We start from the raw sequence: 15,101 nt of genomic DNA, 5'->3' as shown, positions 1-15,101 counted from the left end.
TGATTGGTTGAGATGTATTGTGCAAGCAGTTTGTTACATCACACTCTACCATCAGCATCGAGCTGTTTGTTATTGTGTTAAGTAGGTGTCTCAATACTGAACTACACCCTGTGCATTGGATGCATGATATTGTTATTTTTATATTGAGTGCACTAAAGTCTAGAGTTTACTTTGGATTGGTGAACTCTATATTATTACAAACATTCCTAAACCATTTTTTGTTCATACTTTAAGAGCTGATTTCTTTTCTGATATTTATTGCAATTTATAGATTTAATTTCCAATCATGCACCTTCATGATGCATCATCATCATCACCATTTATTTATATAGCGCCACTGAATCCGCAGCGTTGTACAGAGAACTCATTCACATCAGTCCCTGCCCCATTGGAGCTTACAGTCTAAATTCCCTAACACACACACACACACACACACACACACAGACAGAGAGAGAGACTACGGTCAATTTTCTGATAGCAGCCAATTAACCTACTAGTACATTTTTGGAGTGTTGGAGGAAACCGGAGCACCCAGAGGAAACCCACACAAACACAGGGAGAACATACAAACTCCACACAGATAAGGCCATGGTCGGGAATTGAACTCATGACCCCAGCGCTGTGCGGCAGAAGAGCTAACCACTAAGCCACCATGCATCTAATTATACATCTAATGTGTGTTGTCAGTATCACTGGTACCTCCAGCATTAATTAATTCTGTTAGACCATGTAATACACAACTAGCAAATTAATTCCACTTGTCACTTTAAATTGGAGGCGGACGGAGATTTGAGCGGGGTAGGCCATCTCTTGATTGCGGCTTGTGATTGTATGCTCCTGCTCATACCACCCCAGTATTGGGTTTGGAATCCAGCTATGGGTAGAGAGAAGCCTAGTAACATTTACATAGTAGATGGTATGGTAGTGCAGCTTTAAGGATAGTGTTGCCACTTCTCAAGACCAGAGACTCGGTGTGCACTATGTACGGTAGATGGACAGTTGCGAAGTGGCATCATTGTACAGCTCTCTAGTGTTAATTCCTAATGTGGAAGCCAGCTACATGTTAAACAGACCACACTGGGGCTGGAGAAGCAGATTTTTTGGGCCTGAACAGCCATTGCTAGTGGCTAAAGTTGCCAGGACCCATTTATAGGCACTGTGGCCACATCTGCAATGCTATTGCTAGGTCATTGCATACTCTGGTATTAGAGAGGTTATACTGTGCAGTTATCTAGCTTTAAAATATAGGTCAAACCTTCCAGTGAAAAATGTTTTAAATCTAGGACAAGGTATGAAACAGCTGAATAGGGGAAATTCATCCCAAACTGAATGAGGCTCCTCATTTAATAGGAGAGCATTTTAAAGACAAATTAAAAAAACTGCATTTCCCAGCATGCCCTTAGTTCCTGCTCTGGTCAGTTTATCACTTATCAGGATCTCCAGTGTCAACAGCAGGAAGGAGTTCGTTAGTGTGCTTAATGTGTTTAACATATAGCAGTTTCAGTTAGTTTTAGCATGTGTGTTAATACCTTTGTCAGTGAGTGTAAATTGCTGTATCCACGAGCTGAGCCAGTGTGCCCAGAGTGTGTGGCACTGAAGGAAGAAGCATGGAACACAAGGTCTGGGTTCGAGTTGCCAGATGCCAGCTCCTTGTCAACTGCCTCTTTATTCTGGTAATGAGATCATTGTATGTCATTTCCTTCTCACATCTTGGGGAGGAACGTCTTATTAATTTGTTTACGATATATTAACCTTTCCTTGTTTAGCATCTCTGTACATTATATATTAGATATACATAGAACACCTCTAATATATTGTGTGAAAATAAGTTGTGTTTGTGTGTGTGGAGTTGTTTTTACGTTATTTATCTATTTAATAAACACTGCAAATGAGAGGAAAAGGAATTACACATTGCTACATACAATAGCACTAACAGTTTAAATAACATTGAACCTAGACAAAATGGTTATATACACAAAAGTGACCAAGGTACATACAGCTTTATGCAGCACCATGCAAAGCATTATTCAGGTACAGATTCAGGGGCGGGCAGGGCCGGGAGGCAGGGGGGCATCGGGGCCGCTCTGTCTGACAGCTATTTGGGCCCCCCACCGTTGAATACAATATTTAATGTATGTTACAATCAGTCATCAATGACGAGGCCGCATTGCGTGTCATGTGATGCGGCCGCCTGTACGCCCCCGGGCTGAACTTTGCCAGCCCGCGCCTGTACAGATTGCACGTGTATTTGAGATTACCATCTATTTTTGGTGCCAGGGACACAAACAGGCTAAATCCTCCCACTCTCTCCTAGACCTGCTTCAATTGAGCTCTCCACTCCACCAAAACTGCCATCACCAAGGTCACTAATGACTCCTCACTGCCAAATCTAATGGTCATTTCCTTTTCCCTAATCATCCTGCTAGACCTCTCTGCAGTGTTCAGCATCATGGACCACCCTCTCCTCTTGCAAACCCTCCATGTAATATCTCCAGGATCAGGTCCATCCACTCAATCATTATCTCTTGCATTAATTACTGTAAACTTCTCTCTGGCCTTCATTTCTCCCATTTCTGCCCACTTCAAGATGTCCTATTCATTTTCGTCTTTCCCTCTCCTACCTCTGCTACCCCTCTCTGCCAGTCACATCATTGGCTCCCTGATCCCTTCAGAATCCAATTCAAACTCCTCACCCTCAGCTTCAAAGCCCTCAGCTACTTCTCTCCCCCCTACATATCCAACCTCATTTCCACTAATTCAACTCACACACTACCCCCCACCCTCTCGACTCTGCCAATGACCACCACCTCATCTCCTCACCATTTTGTCACATGCTGCTTCCAACTTCCGGAATGTACTCAACTCCCAATTAGACTATCCACCAGTCTCCAAGCCTTCAAACTTGCCTAAAAACTCCTAACTCTCCACCTCTGCATCCACCACCTCTATCCCACTCAGTTACTCCCTCTCTGTGTCCACCAAAGGTCCTCTAGAATGTAAGCTCTCATGAGCAGGGCTCTCTCCCTATCTCTTACTGTTTTCCTTACATAATTGTCTAATTATGTAATATTGTTGTTTGTATTGAAATAATTTTGTCACTTTTGTACTTATGTTACTTTCTCATTTTGCTGTATGTTCTAACACCCTATGTTCTGCCATTAAGTTTTGACAGTTAATTTATTGCACAATTCTAATAAATGCGCACATAAAAATTTCTTATTTGGGGGGACATTAGTGGGAATTACAGGGCAGTCCACGAATACCCACAAAAAAACTGTTTTTTTGTTTTTAATAAGCCATGATATTCAATTATAAAAAATATAATACTTGGATTTTGGTTTAACAAGAATGTTCCTCAACACATCAAGTTATTGTTTAAAGTAGTAATCCTACATAGAAGATTTTTTTCCCTTTTAAATAGCAAGTTAAGTACCTTTTAAGCATGCTTTTGATTCGTCTTATTTTTTAGTGCCCTCCTACAAATCATAGTCTTCTTTTCAAAATCTCTCTGGAGGGCCAAAATATGGCTGCCAGTCACAGACACAGGCTCACAGCTCTCATCAGGTCATGTGAATGGAGAGTAGGAGGATTTTACAGTACACAGATCAGACAGAGCGCAGAGGGGAGTTCCAAAGCCTCTCTGCTCACTACTTCATGTGCCATGTGACTGTGATTGCCATGGTAGTCACATGACACTCTGCACAATTATAAATCATTATATAGCAGCCTGAAGAAATAAACTGAGGAAATGGTAAATACCAAGATTTTTCTTAAAGCCTTTCACAGTGTGGGATTGCTGATTTAAGAAAGCTAATTTATTCATGAAAATTACATATTTTCTTTTGTTTATAACAACTGGTTGACTGGACACATAACAGATGATGAGGCGCTATTTATCATCAATGTTTATTGAAACTAAAAGTGTCATTTCTTATTGCTGCTTATCATGGTTTTTATCTTAAACCATTTCCACAATTTGCCATTATTGTATTGCCATGGCAGCTGAATATTACTCAGCTGCCACAGTGAACAATATCCAGAGTGATAAGAGTTACTGGTTCAGCCCTACTGAGCATGTCGGGGGCTTTGAGCATGGGTGGAGCTAGAAGCTCAGCTCCACCATAAGAACAAAAAAATTAAAATAACTGTGTTTTTTGAAGTAACACGTGTTGCTCTGGATATTTTCTGAATGAGTTTTCTGTGTTTAAAACAAAGGGCTCTACTTATCAACGGTCAAAAAAGGCATATATTTGATTTTTCCTATGCATCATAGAGTTATCTGCATATATAATATTGATAGAAATATTATTTTCTGGGCGGAGCAGAAAGATATAATATAACTTTTATAATATATTTGCCTTATTTTTTATATATAACATATTTGAGGGTTTTTTAAAAAAAAAAAAAAATGTATTTTGTTTAAACAGTTCTGGGCCTCTGTGCATACTCCATAGATGAAAAAGGAACTCTTATCATTCTGGATATTTTATTGTGCTATAGCAACTGAGTATCATTCAGCTGCCATGACGATAAAATAATAATAAATTGCAAACATATTTATTTTTTGTTTGGCCAAAAGCTGCCATAAAAGTGTAACTTTTCCCAGCACCAACCTTAGAGATGATATAGTTTTTTCACCATTTTCTGAGGTACAAACTGTTTTGCAGCTGCGGAGGGCAACACGGTGGCTAAGTGGTTAGCACTTCTGCCTCACAGCACTGGGGTTTTGAGTTCAATTCCCAACCATGGCCTTATCTGTGTGGAGTTTGTATGTTCTCCCGTGTTTGCGTGGGTTTCCTCCGGGTGCTCCGGTTTCCTCCCACACTCCAAAAACATACTGGTAGGTTAATTGGCTACTAACAAATTGACCCTAATCTGTCTGTGTGTATGTTAGGGAATTTAGACTGTAAGCCCAGCGCTGCGGAATTAGTGGCGCTATATAAATAAATGATGATGATGACGATGATGATGAAATAATCACCAATACATGCAAGAAGGTGGGTGATAACTTCATAGGTATCAACAATAGAGATTCCACAGTCACCTTTACTTTCGTATTAGAAAAAAAAATTGTTGCAAATATGATGTTTTCCAAACATAAATGCACCTGTGTGAAAAATATGTAAACCGAATCAGGTAAATAAAACACATCTTCACAGGTCAATCATTTACACCCACCCAGTCTGAGGCGTGGCAGGATGGGATATTTAAATGAGATAAGGGGGAGTAAAGGGCATTCCCTGTATTGTGGGACAGACAGTGCACATCCTTTTACTCCCCAGAAAATGCTTTTAATTCTCTGCTACGTCTGAGGTCCTGGAGATCGGTCTCATCCCCATATGTATAACGGGACACAGTTTAACCTTCAGCTGCACTTCTGCCGAAATACGTTATTCTTGGTGCACTTCCACCAATGTAATAAAAACCATTAAACACACAGAAGTGACACATAATAAAGACTGTCCAGGTTGTCCTAAAATATTGGAATACATGACTGGCCCTATCGGACTTTACTATATTTTTTTTGTAGAGATCTTCTTGCTGAATAAAATATGGACCTTTCCCTGTCATAGAGATGCTTTAAACTTTAAAGTATTTCTAAGAAGCTCTTTTCAACAAACATATTTCTATGAAACATTGGGAGGATATGTATGAAAAGTGGTGCATTGGAAATTGTGCTATATCCCAAAGCAGTCAATCAGATACTAGGGACTAGATTTACTAAACTGCGGGTTTTGAGAAGTGGAGATGTTGCCTATAGCAACCAACCAGATTCTAGCTTTCATTTATCTAGTGCATTCTACAAAATGACAGCTAGAATCTGATTGGTTGCTATAGGCAACATCTCCACTTTTTCAAACCCGCAGTTTAGTAAATATACCCATAAGTCTTATTTATTTATTTTTGACTGCTATGGGTTACAGTACCTTTTTCTTGTGCACCCCAAATATTCTAAGTATAAGTAGTGATTGCTTATCTTTTAATATGACATATAGTACGTATTTGTACTGTAGTGAAATGACATGGGCATGTGTGTCTCTTATTTTAGCTCTTGGCAGTGGCGTGCGGCATTATGACAGTAATAACAGGATTGGGCCCTCAGTTCACCATACTGACAGGCGCTACACCCTCCGGGAGTGTGGCCAGAGACCTACACCATACAAGTAAGTACCACTGAACGGCTACCTTGTTCTCAGTCTCCATTGTCTCTCATTAGATCACTTTCATTATATCTCTCTTTTCTACCTTATGATTTGCTGGCTGGTGCTGGGCAGGTTTGTGATGTAGGTGCGGTTATTTCACGGTCAGTGATAAGGTGTAGGTGCATTGTATGGCCGCAATCCTCCAGGGAACCTAAACATTGCTTTATATATAGCAAATGTTTAATTAAAATAGAGAAAAGACAACAAAAAGAATAACCGTAGCCCCACAGGGAATTTTCTGGCCCTCTCTATAAGGTGTGCAACTAGGACACGTACTATTCTTTGTGTCAATAAGTCTTTATACAGGGCAGGTACCTCTCATCTACAGTCACTCTAACAACTTAGGGGCATATTCAAATGTTTGAATATCCCCGCGGCGTTAAAACTATTACCGTCATTACGGTAATAGTAAGCTGGATTTCAGCTCGCCGCTCAGGGAGCAGCGAGCTGAAATCCAGTGAGAAAACTACCGTAGTAACGGTATTTACGCGCACTATTACCGTAATAACGGTAATAGTGCGTGCGCCATGAGATTTTTGCCATTTTCGCCAACAACTGAATATGCCCCTTAGAATGTTTGCAGTTATACCGGGACTGAACTCTTCCTTGTTCCACCTGTCCACAAGAACACTTTGAGCTCCACCCACACCACAAGCTCCACCCACACCACCAAGTCCCTCTACAGCCCTCCTCAGACCTGTGAAACAGCCTTGCACAACATGGCTTTGTACAGTGTAATGGGCATAACTAGAAATGTCTGGGTCCCATAGCAAAATAGTGATGGAGCCCCCTTCACACCATCATATAGTCCAGAGGCGAACGCAGGATTTAGAAGGGGGGGTTTGCGCATGCGCAGCAGCTCCATTTCAGCGAGTCTGAATTCTACAGCAGCCGCGGCGCTGTCAAGAAGCATCCGCGGCAGTGCTGTATTATACTACAATACAGCACTGCCGCCGGACGCTTCTTTGACAGCGCCGCGGCTGCTGTGGAGTACCGTTGGTTCCCGGAGGGGAGGGGTTTCTGCGCCACTGTAGTCAAATACACCACAATGTCTGCCACCTACAGGCAGTATGTAATAGGGCAGAGTACTAATTACTTAGTAATCTACCACATTACTCTGAATGGCATACACATTTTATCTTGCATAAAATGATTATAAAGCCACCATCAAGTTTGTACTTTAAGGCACATTTGTCCTCTGGGACAGGGCCATCTGTTCTGTATGGGAAAACTCATTTAGGGGTCTATTTATCAATAGGAGAAAACCCCTAGATGTGGTGAAAATGGGAGTTTTCACCAGACTTTAGCTAGGATTTTTCCTATTTATCAAAGCCCCCTGGCCTGTGAAGTCTATCACCACCTATCAATGGCAATAGCCTATTTAACACGGACAAGTACCGCTGCAGTCCTCTGACCATCTCAGGACAGATCAAGAAAAAATGTTTTTTTATTAAAATAATGCATTCTTTCTCTTTTTTCTTTTTTTTATAAAAGTTTTTGGGTTTTTTTACAATTTTTTTTTTTTCTCTAACTTTTTTTTGTACTGACTCCAGGGGGTAAATGTACCATGGTCTGGTTTTTTCAACTCGCCGGAAATCGGCGAGTTTACAACTAAAATTTAAAGCGGGGCTGGCTTGTAAAGGCACACTTGCCTTTACAAGCCAGCGCCGCTTTAAATTTTAGCTGTAAACTCGCCGATTTCCGGCAAGTTGAAAAAAACGGACCATGATACATTTACCCCCAGAACTTCAAGGCAAATTCAGGATTTCCAGTTCCAATGCGCACACCCAGACTAACACCAGACTAGCCTGGTGAGCGGGTAGACTCCTCTTACCTCTGCCAGGCAGTGTAGCGGGGAGCTGAGTATCGCTCAAACTGCCCCACTAGCATTTTTTTTTTTTTTGAGAAATTGCCTGATAGAAGATTTTCTATTGCTGTGATATGCAGAATGCTCATGATAAATAGACCCTTTCTAAGCATTTAGTAAGCACCTGTCAGGATGCTTTAGAGCACACTGACCGCTGCAGGCAAGCTTCGAGAGAGGCTCTTTAGCTCATTATTAACTCATTTTGAATGCAATGACAAATTGAATATTTTGTATATTGCATTCATCTAGCGTTGTTTAAAAAGGCCTATGTGTACGAGCACTTAAAATACAGATAGCAATACAGATTGCTTGGCAGTTAATGCTCAGCTCTCGTAGTTAATGTTTTTACAAATTGAAATATGAGCAATTAACGTAGAAGTCTAATGCACAGTAGCATAGCTGCCAACAAGGAAATCTATTTACTGTCACTCAACTTAATATACAGAGAATGGATTTTCTAAGACATTTTGGAAGATCCAGTGACCAAGTAATAAATTATTTCATGAGTAACCTGAGATGCTAGGAAAACGGCTTAACATTGCAGTTCATCATCAGAAATAATATTTGAGGTTTAACTTTTCTTCTGTCTCGTAGATGACTATTATTGCATAGCAAATATAACAGCCATATTACAGGCATAATACTTTCTAATGATCTACACAACTCAGTGCATTTACAGTTTAATAATGTTTGATAGCAAAACACTTTCTGTGAGTACAAGGAAGGTTTGGTTGTGTGCGGGCAGTCACCCTGCAGATGGGAGATTGCAGTTATAGATGTAGCTCAGTCAGGAAGTGTTGGACAAGCAGATTAACACATAATCTATCAATCATTACCACATACACACTGATACCTTATCTATCATATGGGTAGTAATAAGCACTGTATTGCATGGTGGGGGCTCTCGTTAATGTGAAGACAGAAGCGTTAGTGAGTACAAATGATATATGATGTTTTTAGTAAGCAGTGTTTATGTAAAACTTTGAACAGATACCATGAAGAGCTCTGCACGTTTTCTATATATAATGTTTAACCCCCTCTTCTCTCCTCAGTGGTATTGTACGGCAGCGGGGTCTGCGCCTTACTCCTTCTTTGTGTTTTACTCAGCACCCTCTCAGTTCTGCGAGAGTCCCAGCACCTCATGGCAGTTGTAAGTGAAAACCATTTGGGGAAGGGTCTACTTGAGCAGAGCAAGATGTATAGGCTGCATGGTGGCTTAGTGGTTAGCACTTCTACCTCACAGTGCTGGGGTCATGAGTTCAATTCCCGACCATGGCCTTATCTGTGAGGAGTTTGTATGTTCTCCCTCTGTTTGCGTGGGTTTCCTCCGGGTGCTCTGGTTTCCTCCCACACTCCAAAAACATACTAGTAGGTTCATTTGCTGCTATCAAAATTGACCCTAGTCTGTGTGTGTGTGTGTGTATTAGGGAATTTAGACTGTAAGCTCAATAGGGCAGGGACTGATCTGAATGAGTTCTCTGTACAGCGCTGTGGAATTAGTGACGCTATATAAATTGATGATGATGATGTATAGCATGCAATCATTTCCAGGGACACTTGCCAAGCAGTGTATCTAAGTGCTATGCACTGTATGTTTACTGATAATGGGTATACTGTTTGCATTGCTTATAATATACAGTATAAGAATTATGCTGGTCAGTTGGTCATAATTAAACAACAGAAACTTTCCCAGGGACGTCCCAGGTTTCAAAGATTTGTTCCTAGAAGTTGTCATGTAAATGTAGCTGCCAGTGTGGTGTAGGTGCACCCCCTTTGCATCTACCTACCTCTGGTCTCTCTGAGGCTGGTTCAGGATTTTTCATCTAAGTCTTTGGTGGGCTTAATATGAAATGAATGATGCGGCGTGCCCCTGCAGGTCTAGTAAAATAGTCATTCTTGATGAGCTGCCTACACAGGTGTGGTAGCGCAGTACAAACATAGCTGTTGTGAAGAACGGACACCAGACCAATTCTCAGGATGAAATGAAGGCACAGTTTATTTATAATTCTTTTCTCTCCTGCATAGTTCCAATTTACAACAAACATAAAGGCAATGACTCACACAGATGGTCTTAAGAGCTGACGTTCTCTCTATTTCAGCATAGGGTCACTCTCTCTCTCTCTCTCTCTCTCTCTCTCTCTCTCTCTCTCTCTCTTTCCCTCTCTCTCTTCTATACACTCAGCTGTTAGATCACTTAGCATCAATTACAGCTAGATAGGATCACAGCAATACAGCAATACCCGAGGACAGTTATGGTGATGCTAGCACAAGGGATATGAACTTGACTTGATAGTACACTACTGATGGTACAGTACTTTCCTGTTCACCAAACCAACAGGGATTGTTTTTCAGCGATAAGTCCAGGCGGTATATTTATTAAACTGCGGGTCTGAAAAAGAGGAGATGTTGCCTATAGCAGCCAATCAGATTCTAGTTATCATTTATTTAGTACATTCTACATAATGACACCTAGAACCTGATTGGTTGCTATAGGCAACATCTCCACTTTTTCAAAACTGCAGTTTAGTAAATATACCCCCACTTCCTAGTGAAGTGGGCAGAATTAGATACAAAATGCCGCAATTCTCAGGGAATCACAGCATTTGGCCCCTGTAAAATGTAGCGTTTGCATCATTACGTCGCTGGGGCGGGCAAAAAGGACGTGATTTGCATAGCCCCACCCCTGAAACGGCCACCTTCCTCAGGCAGCTCCCACACGCCTACTTGAGGAAGTCGGCAAGTATGAATTACTTACTCCAATTTTGCAACTCTGCATCAGCTCTTAAACCTTCAAAACCCAAGACAACTATGAAAAGGTGTATGCAGGTGAATTTTATAGGTGAGGGACAAAATTATGTGTTGTGGTTATTATGGTTGTGTGAGTGGAGCTACAGATATACACATTCTGTAATAAACTATTAGTGGATTAAGCAATGTAAGTGTTAGTAGCAACCAGTCCTTTAAACCTGCACTGCCATCTACTGGGCAATATGCCACAGTGCTCCAGATGCATCATGAATTAAGGTATCCTGAACCAACAGGGCTGTTGCATTAAAGCCATTTATTTACCATTCTGGGAAAAATAGATATTGATAGATAATAAGAATAAAAAAGTTCTGCTGTCTGTTCACTTATCCTCGCATTTGAAATCAGGAGCACTTAAAGGGTAATTGCTAAAAAGGGATTTTAAATTTAATTTCTCACCCCATATGTATAGTTGAGGTCAATTCCCTGGCACCTCCTTACTCTGCTATATGGATGAACCCTGATGAAAGCGTGCCTCATGAAAGTGGACCAAATTCCCAGAGCTTAAAGCAGCAAGACGCAATATTGGACCTACCTCCCGCCATAAGGTCACACTACATAGCCCCCTTGCTAATGGTTACCACATACTTGCCTACTTGCCAGGATTTTTGCCTGCTCTCTCGGGAGTCCGGGAGAACTCCCAAAAATTTGGGAGTCTCCCGAACATTCCGGGAGAGTAGGCAACTATGAGTTACCAGTCTGATATAATCACGTTGCGGGATGAAATTAGCATAATGAGGTTTACTTTGACATATGCTGCAATACGGCAACTTCTGCAAATTGAGCCCCCCATTCCCTTTTGGTGTGGGACCTCCTCAGGCACAGAAGAAGGGGATCCCAGAAGAGGGACCCCTTACATCTTAAATGGGGAGGGGGGGCAATTTTAAAATCCCGATGAAGAAAGTCTCCAGGAGGATTTATGTGTTACTCAAACTTTGCTTTTCCTTTTATTATTTTTTTATGTGAAGGCAGTTATGGGATCCATGCTAACTAAAGCTGAACACACGTTAGCTATTGTAGAACCGTAGTTACCACAGACTGGTAACAAAATTACAAAATCTACTGTAAGAGTCACCATTTGTGGCCGCTACTGGTCTTTTTAAAGAAAAAACAGAAAACTTAAACACATCTGTGAATATTTCTAAGCCTATAATTCACCACACTTTACATTATTTAAGCTATTTATTAAGCTTTTATATGCCATATAAAGGTTTATGTAGTTGTACACTGTACTTTTAAACAGAATTTTTCAGGCAGTTTCATTCGGGTTCTTGAGTTTCTAATCTAATATTTTAGCAAGTAAGCAATGAGACAAGAAATGGGCACACAGTCTTTGCTCAATTACTGAATAGATAGATCTGTGAGCAATATGGCCGCCCAGAATACATAGTTCCAGTCAGGTGCCAGGCTGACTGCACAGCACTGTTCTGCTAGATCAAATCTGAATGGCTTTATCTGTAAGGAGTTTGTATGTTCTCCCCGTGTTTGCGTGGGTTTCGTCCGGGTGCTCCGGTTTCCTCCCACACTCCAAAAACATACTGGTAGGCTAATTGTCTGCTAACAAAATTAACCCTAGTCTGTGTGTGTGTGTGTTAGGGAACTTATGTGAATGAATTCTCTGTACAGCTCTGCGGAATTAGTGGTGCTATATAAATAAATGATGATGATGATGATGATGTCTAGGCTTTAGACCAGAGCCACCCATTTTACCAGACTCGTAACAATGTAATGTTACACGGTGCTTTGGGGCAATGCAATACATCACACTTGCCTACTTTCGGCAAGTTCTTTCCAGGAAAGGGGCGTGGTGGGAGGACGGGTGGGGGCGGGCCATTTGGCCCCGCCCCCACGACAGAAATGTCATTTTGTCTTGTGGGCGAGGCCTAAATGACGCGATTCACCGCAAATCGCGTCATTTTCAGACAGCAACGGTGGGATGCAGGAGATTTGCCAGCTCTCCCGGAAGTCCGTGAGAATGACCCGAAGAGTCTCCCGGAGAGTTGGCAAGTATGCAATACATATGCGACCGTTTTATGTGAACTATGTAAAGCAACACTCCTGGTTAATCGTGAGAGTGCTACTTGATTGCCAAAAATAGGTGTGGGCAGGAAGGCCAATAGGCCACTGCAAGCTCTGTACTTTCGGCTTCTTATTGCTCCGTCTCTCAGAAGTATAACACAGTGTGTGACAAATGACAGAGTCCAGGGAAAACTGCTCAGATGAAGGGGAGAAGGAAGAGGTGGAATTAAACTGAATTATCCTCTAAATAGAAAAATAAAATAATAATAAACTGCTTCATTCACAAAATAACACTTTCCAAATAATAAACAATGCCACCTGAGATATAAAAAATAATATATACATCTTTACAAAATAAATATTGTAATAAAGGTGTTTAAAGTCACAGTTCCTGTTCTATTTACCGTATATACTCGAGTATAAGCCGAGTTTTTCAGCACATTTTTTGTGCTGGAAAAGCCCCCCCTCGGCTTATACTCGAGTTATGCTCCAGGACCACAATGAAAAGAACCAACCAATAACATCTGATTAGATGCCCACTTCCGGATATCGTCACATGTGTTCCACTGTGGAACGCAAGCCATTCTGACTGAGACCATGCGGATTACAGCCGCTGTGCAACGTCTGGGACTAGTGGGACGTCACCGCTCATCCACTGGCTGCATCTTTAGGTATATTAAGGATCAATCGCAAGTATTGTGCCTCCTTTGATGGTCCAATATTGAACAGCTCATTGGATCCCTGGATCCCGTTATTGCCATTTACCTATACGGACATCTATTTTTATTATTCTTTAGAATACTGGACATTATTGTTAGATTTCTGGACATTAACACCACCATCAACACTAATACTGTTTATTATTATGCACAAGCGGACTGTGCTATGGTTTCAAATCATTATTTTTAATTACGGTTTTTATGTTATTTAATTAGTTTTTTTTATGTTAGATTAAAGTACATGTGTTATTCCTATTCAGCCTATGATCCATCTATGCACTGATACAATATATTAATTAGCCAATACATTTTATTAATGTAAATTTATTGGTATCTATTTTTATTTTTGAAATGTACCAGTAGCTGCTGCATTTCCCACCCTAGGCTTATACTCGAGTCAATAAGTTTTCCCAGTTTTTGTGGTAAAATTAGGTGCCTCGGCTTATATTCGGGTCGACTTATACTCGAGTATATACGGTATTCTCTTTTCTTTTTAATCAAAATGTCACTAGGGCAACTGTTTTAGGCTGCTTTCCTGGCAGTTGAGAGGCAAGCTGCTACTCTTACCCTTTGCTTTGACAGACCAGTGGGTCAGGGGCAAACGCAGGATTTGTAGAGGGGGATTTCCACACCATGCCGCCAGTGGGCGTGACCAGCATTCATGGGGGCGTAGCTATAATTTTAGACAGTGCTTGGTTGCTCTTCAACTCCTCCTATCCCCATAATATACATGGGCAATGCTGCGTGCACTACTGTTAGGTACCCTCAGCTCTCCCTTTTCAAGCATAGCTGTGTGAAGCGGGAGCAGGGTCCAGCCACCTCAATTATACAGTGCCCCAGGCTTGGAGGGGGTTTCCGGACACTAGGAAACCCCCCTCGGTTTGCCTATGTGGGTGTCGGATAACTCTGCAAATTATTTGAATTTAAATAAGTGACTGAGCCAGTAAAAGTATGATCAGACCTGGGCAGTGAAAGTCATGACACTGTCACACACATGGTGATGGTAACACCGTTACTGTGCTCAGTAGATCTGTAGTTCTTGGTTTGGAATTCCATGGAAACAATGACCTGACTCTTCTGCACTACCATTAGGTTAGGGGGTGCCTAACACACTGAATAAGTGCATATACATCATAGCTGCCAACATTGGCAACTTGTGTCCTGGGAGGTCCGTGAGGCAGGTGGGTGTGTGGGGGCGTGGCTCGAAGAATTGCGTTGTTAGCCCCGCCCCCAAAACAGTCATCACTTCCTTCGGCCAATAAAAATAGGGGATGGGGCCACAATGACGTGTGCACATCACCACTAAGCCCCGCCCTCCTCCGTTTAATTTGCAGAGCCGGGCGGGAATCGGGAGAATTGCCCGGGAGACCGACCCAGATTTCTGGAGTCTCCCGGACATTCTGGGAAAGTTGGCAAGTATGAGGCATCCAGTCCACTTTTTTAATACCTAAAGTTGAAGTGTCTAGTGATACTTTTTAATACAGTGAT

General features: G+C 41.5%; 1 protein-coding gene across 1 annotated transcript in view; it reads left to right on the top strand.

Annotated features, from left to right (window-relative positions):
• The first annotated feature begins 1,426 nt into the window (after positions 1 to 1,426).
• TSPAN32 (tetraspanin 32) overlaps positions 1,427 to 15,101 on the top strand; it is a 30,560-nt gene continuing 16,885 nt past the window's right edge. Inside the window, exons 1-3 of the mRNA XM_075187887.1 lie at positions 1,427 to 1,673; positions 6,050 to 6,164; positions 9,123 to 9,220. Coding sequence (XP_075043988.1) covers positions 1,608 to 1,673; positions 6,050 to 6,164; positions 9,123 to 9,220 — 279 coding nt within the window. The 5' untranslated portion in view covers positions 1,427 to 1,607. The remainder of the gene's footprint in view (positions 1,674 to 6,049; positions 6,165 to 9,122; positions 9,221 to 15,101) is intronic.

Source organism: Mixophyes fleayi, chromosome 10, assembly GCF_038048845.1.
Source record: "Mixophyes fleayi isolate aMixFle1 chromosome 10, aMixFle1.hap1, whole genome shotgun sequence".
NCBI lineage: Eukaryota > Metazoa > Chordata > Amphibia > Anura > Limnodynastidae > Mixophyes > Mixophyes fleayi.
This window is presented reverse-complemented; position numbering and strand designations above follow the sequence as displayed.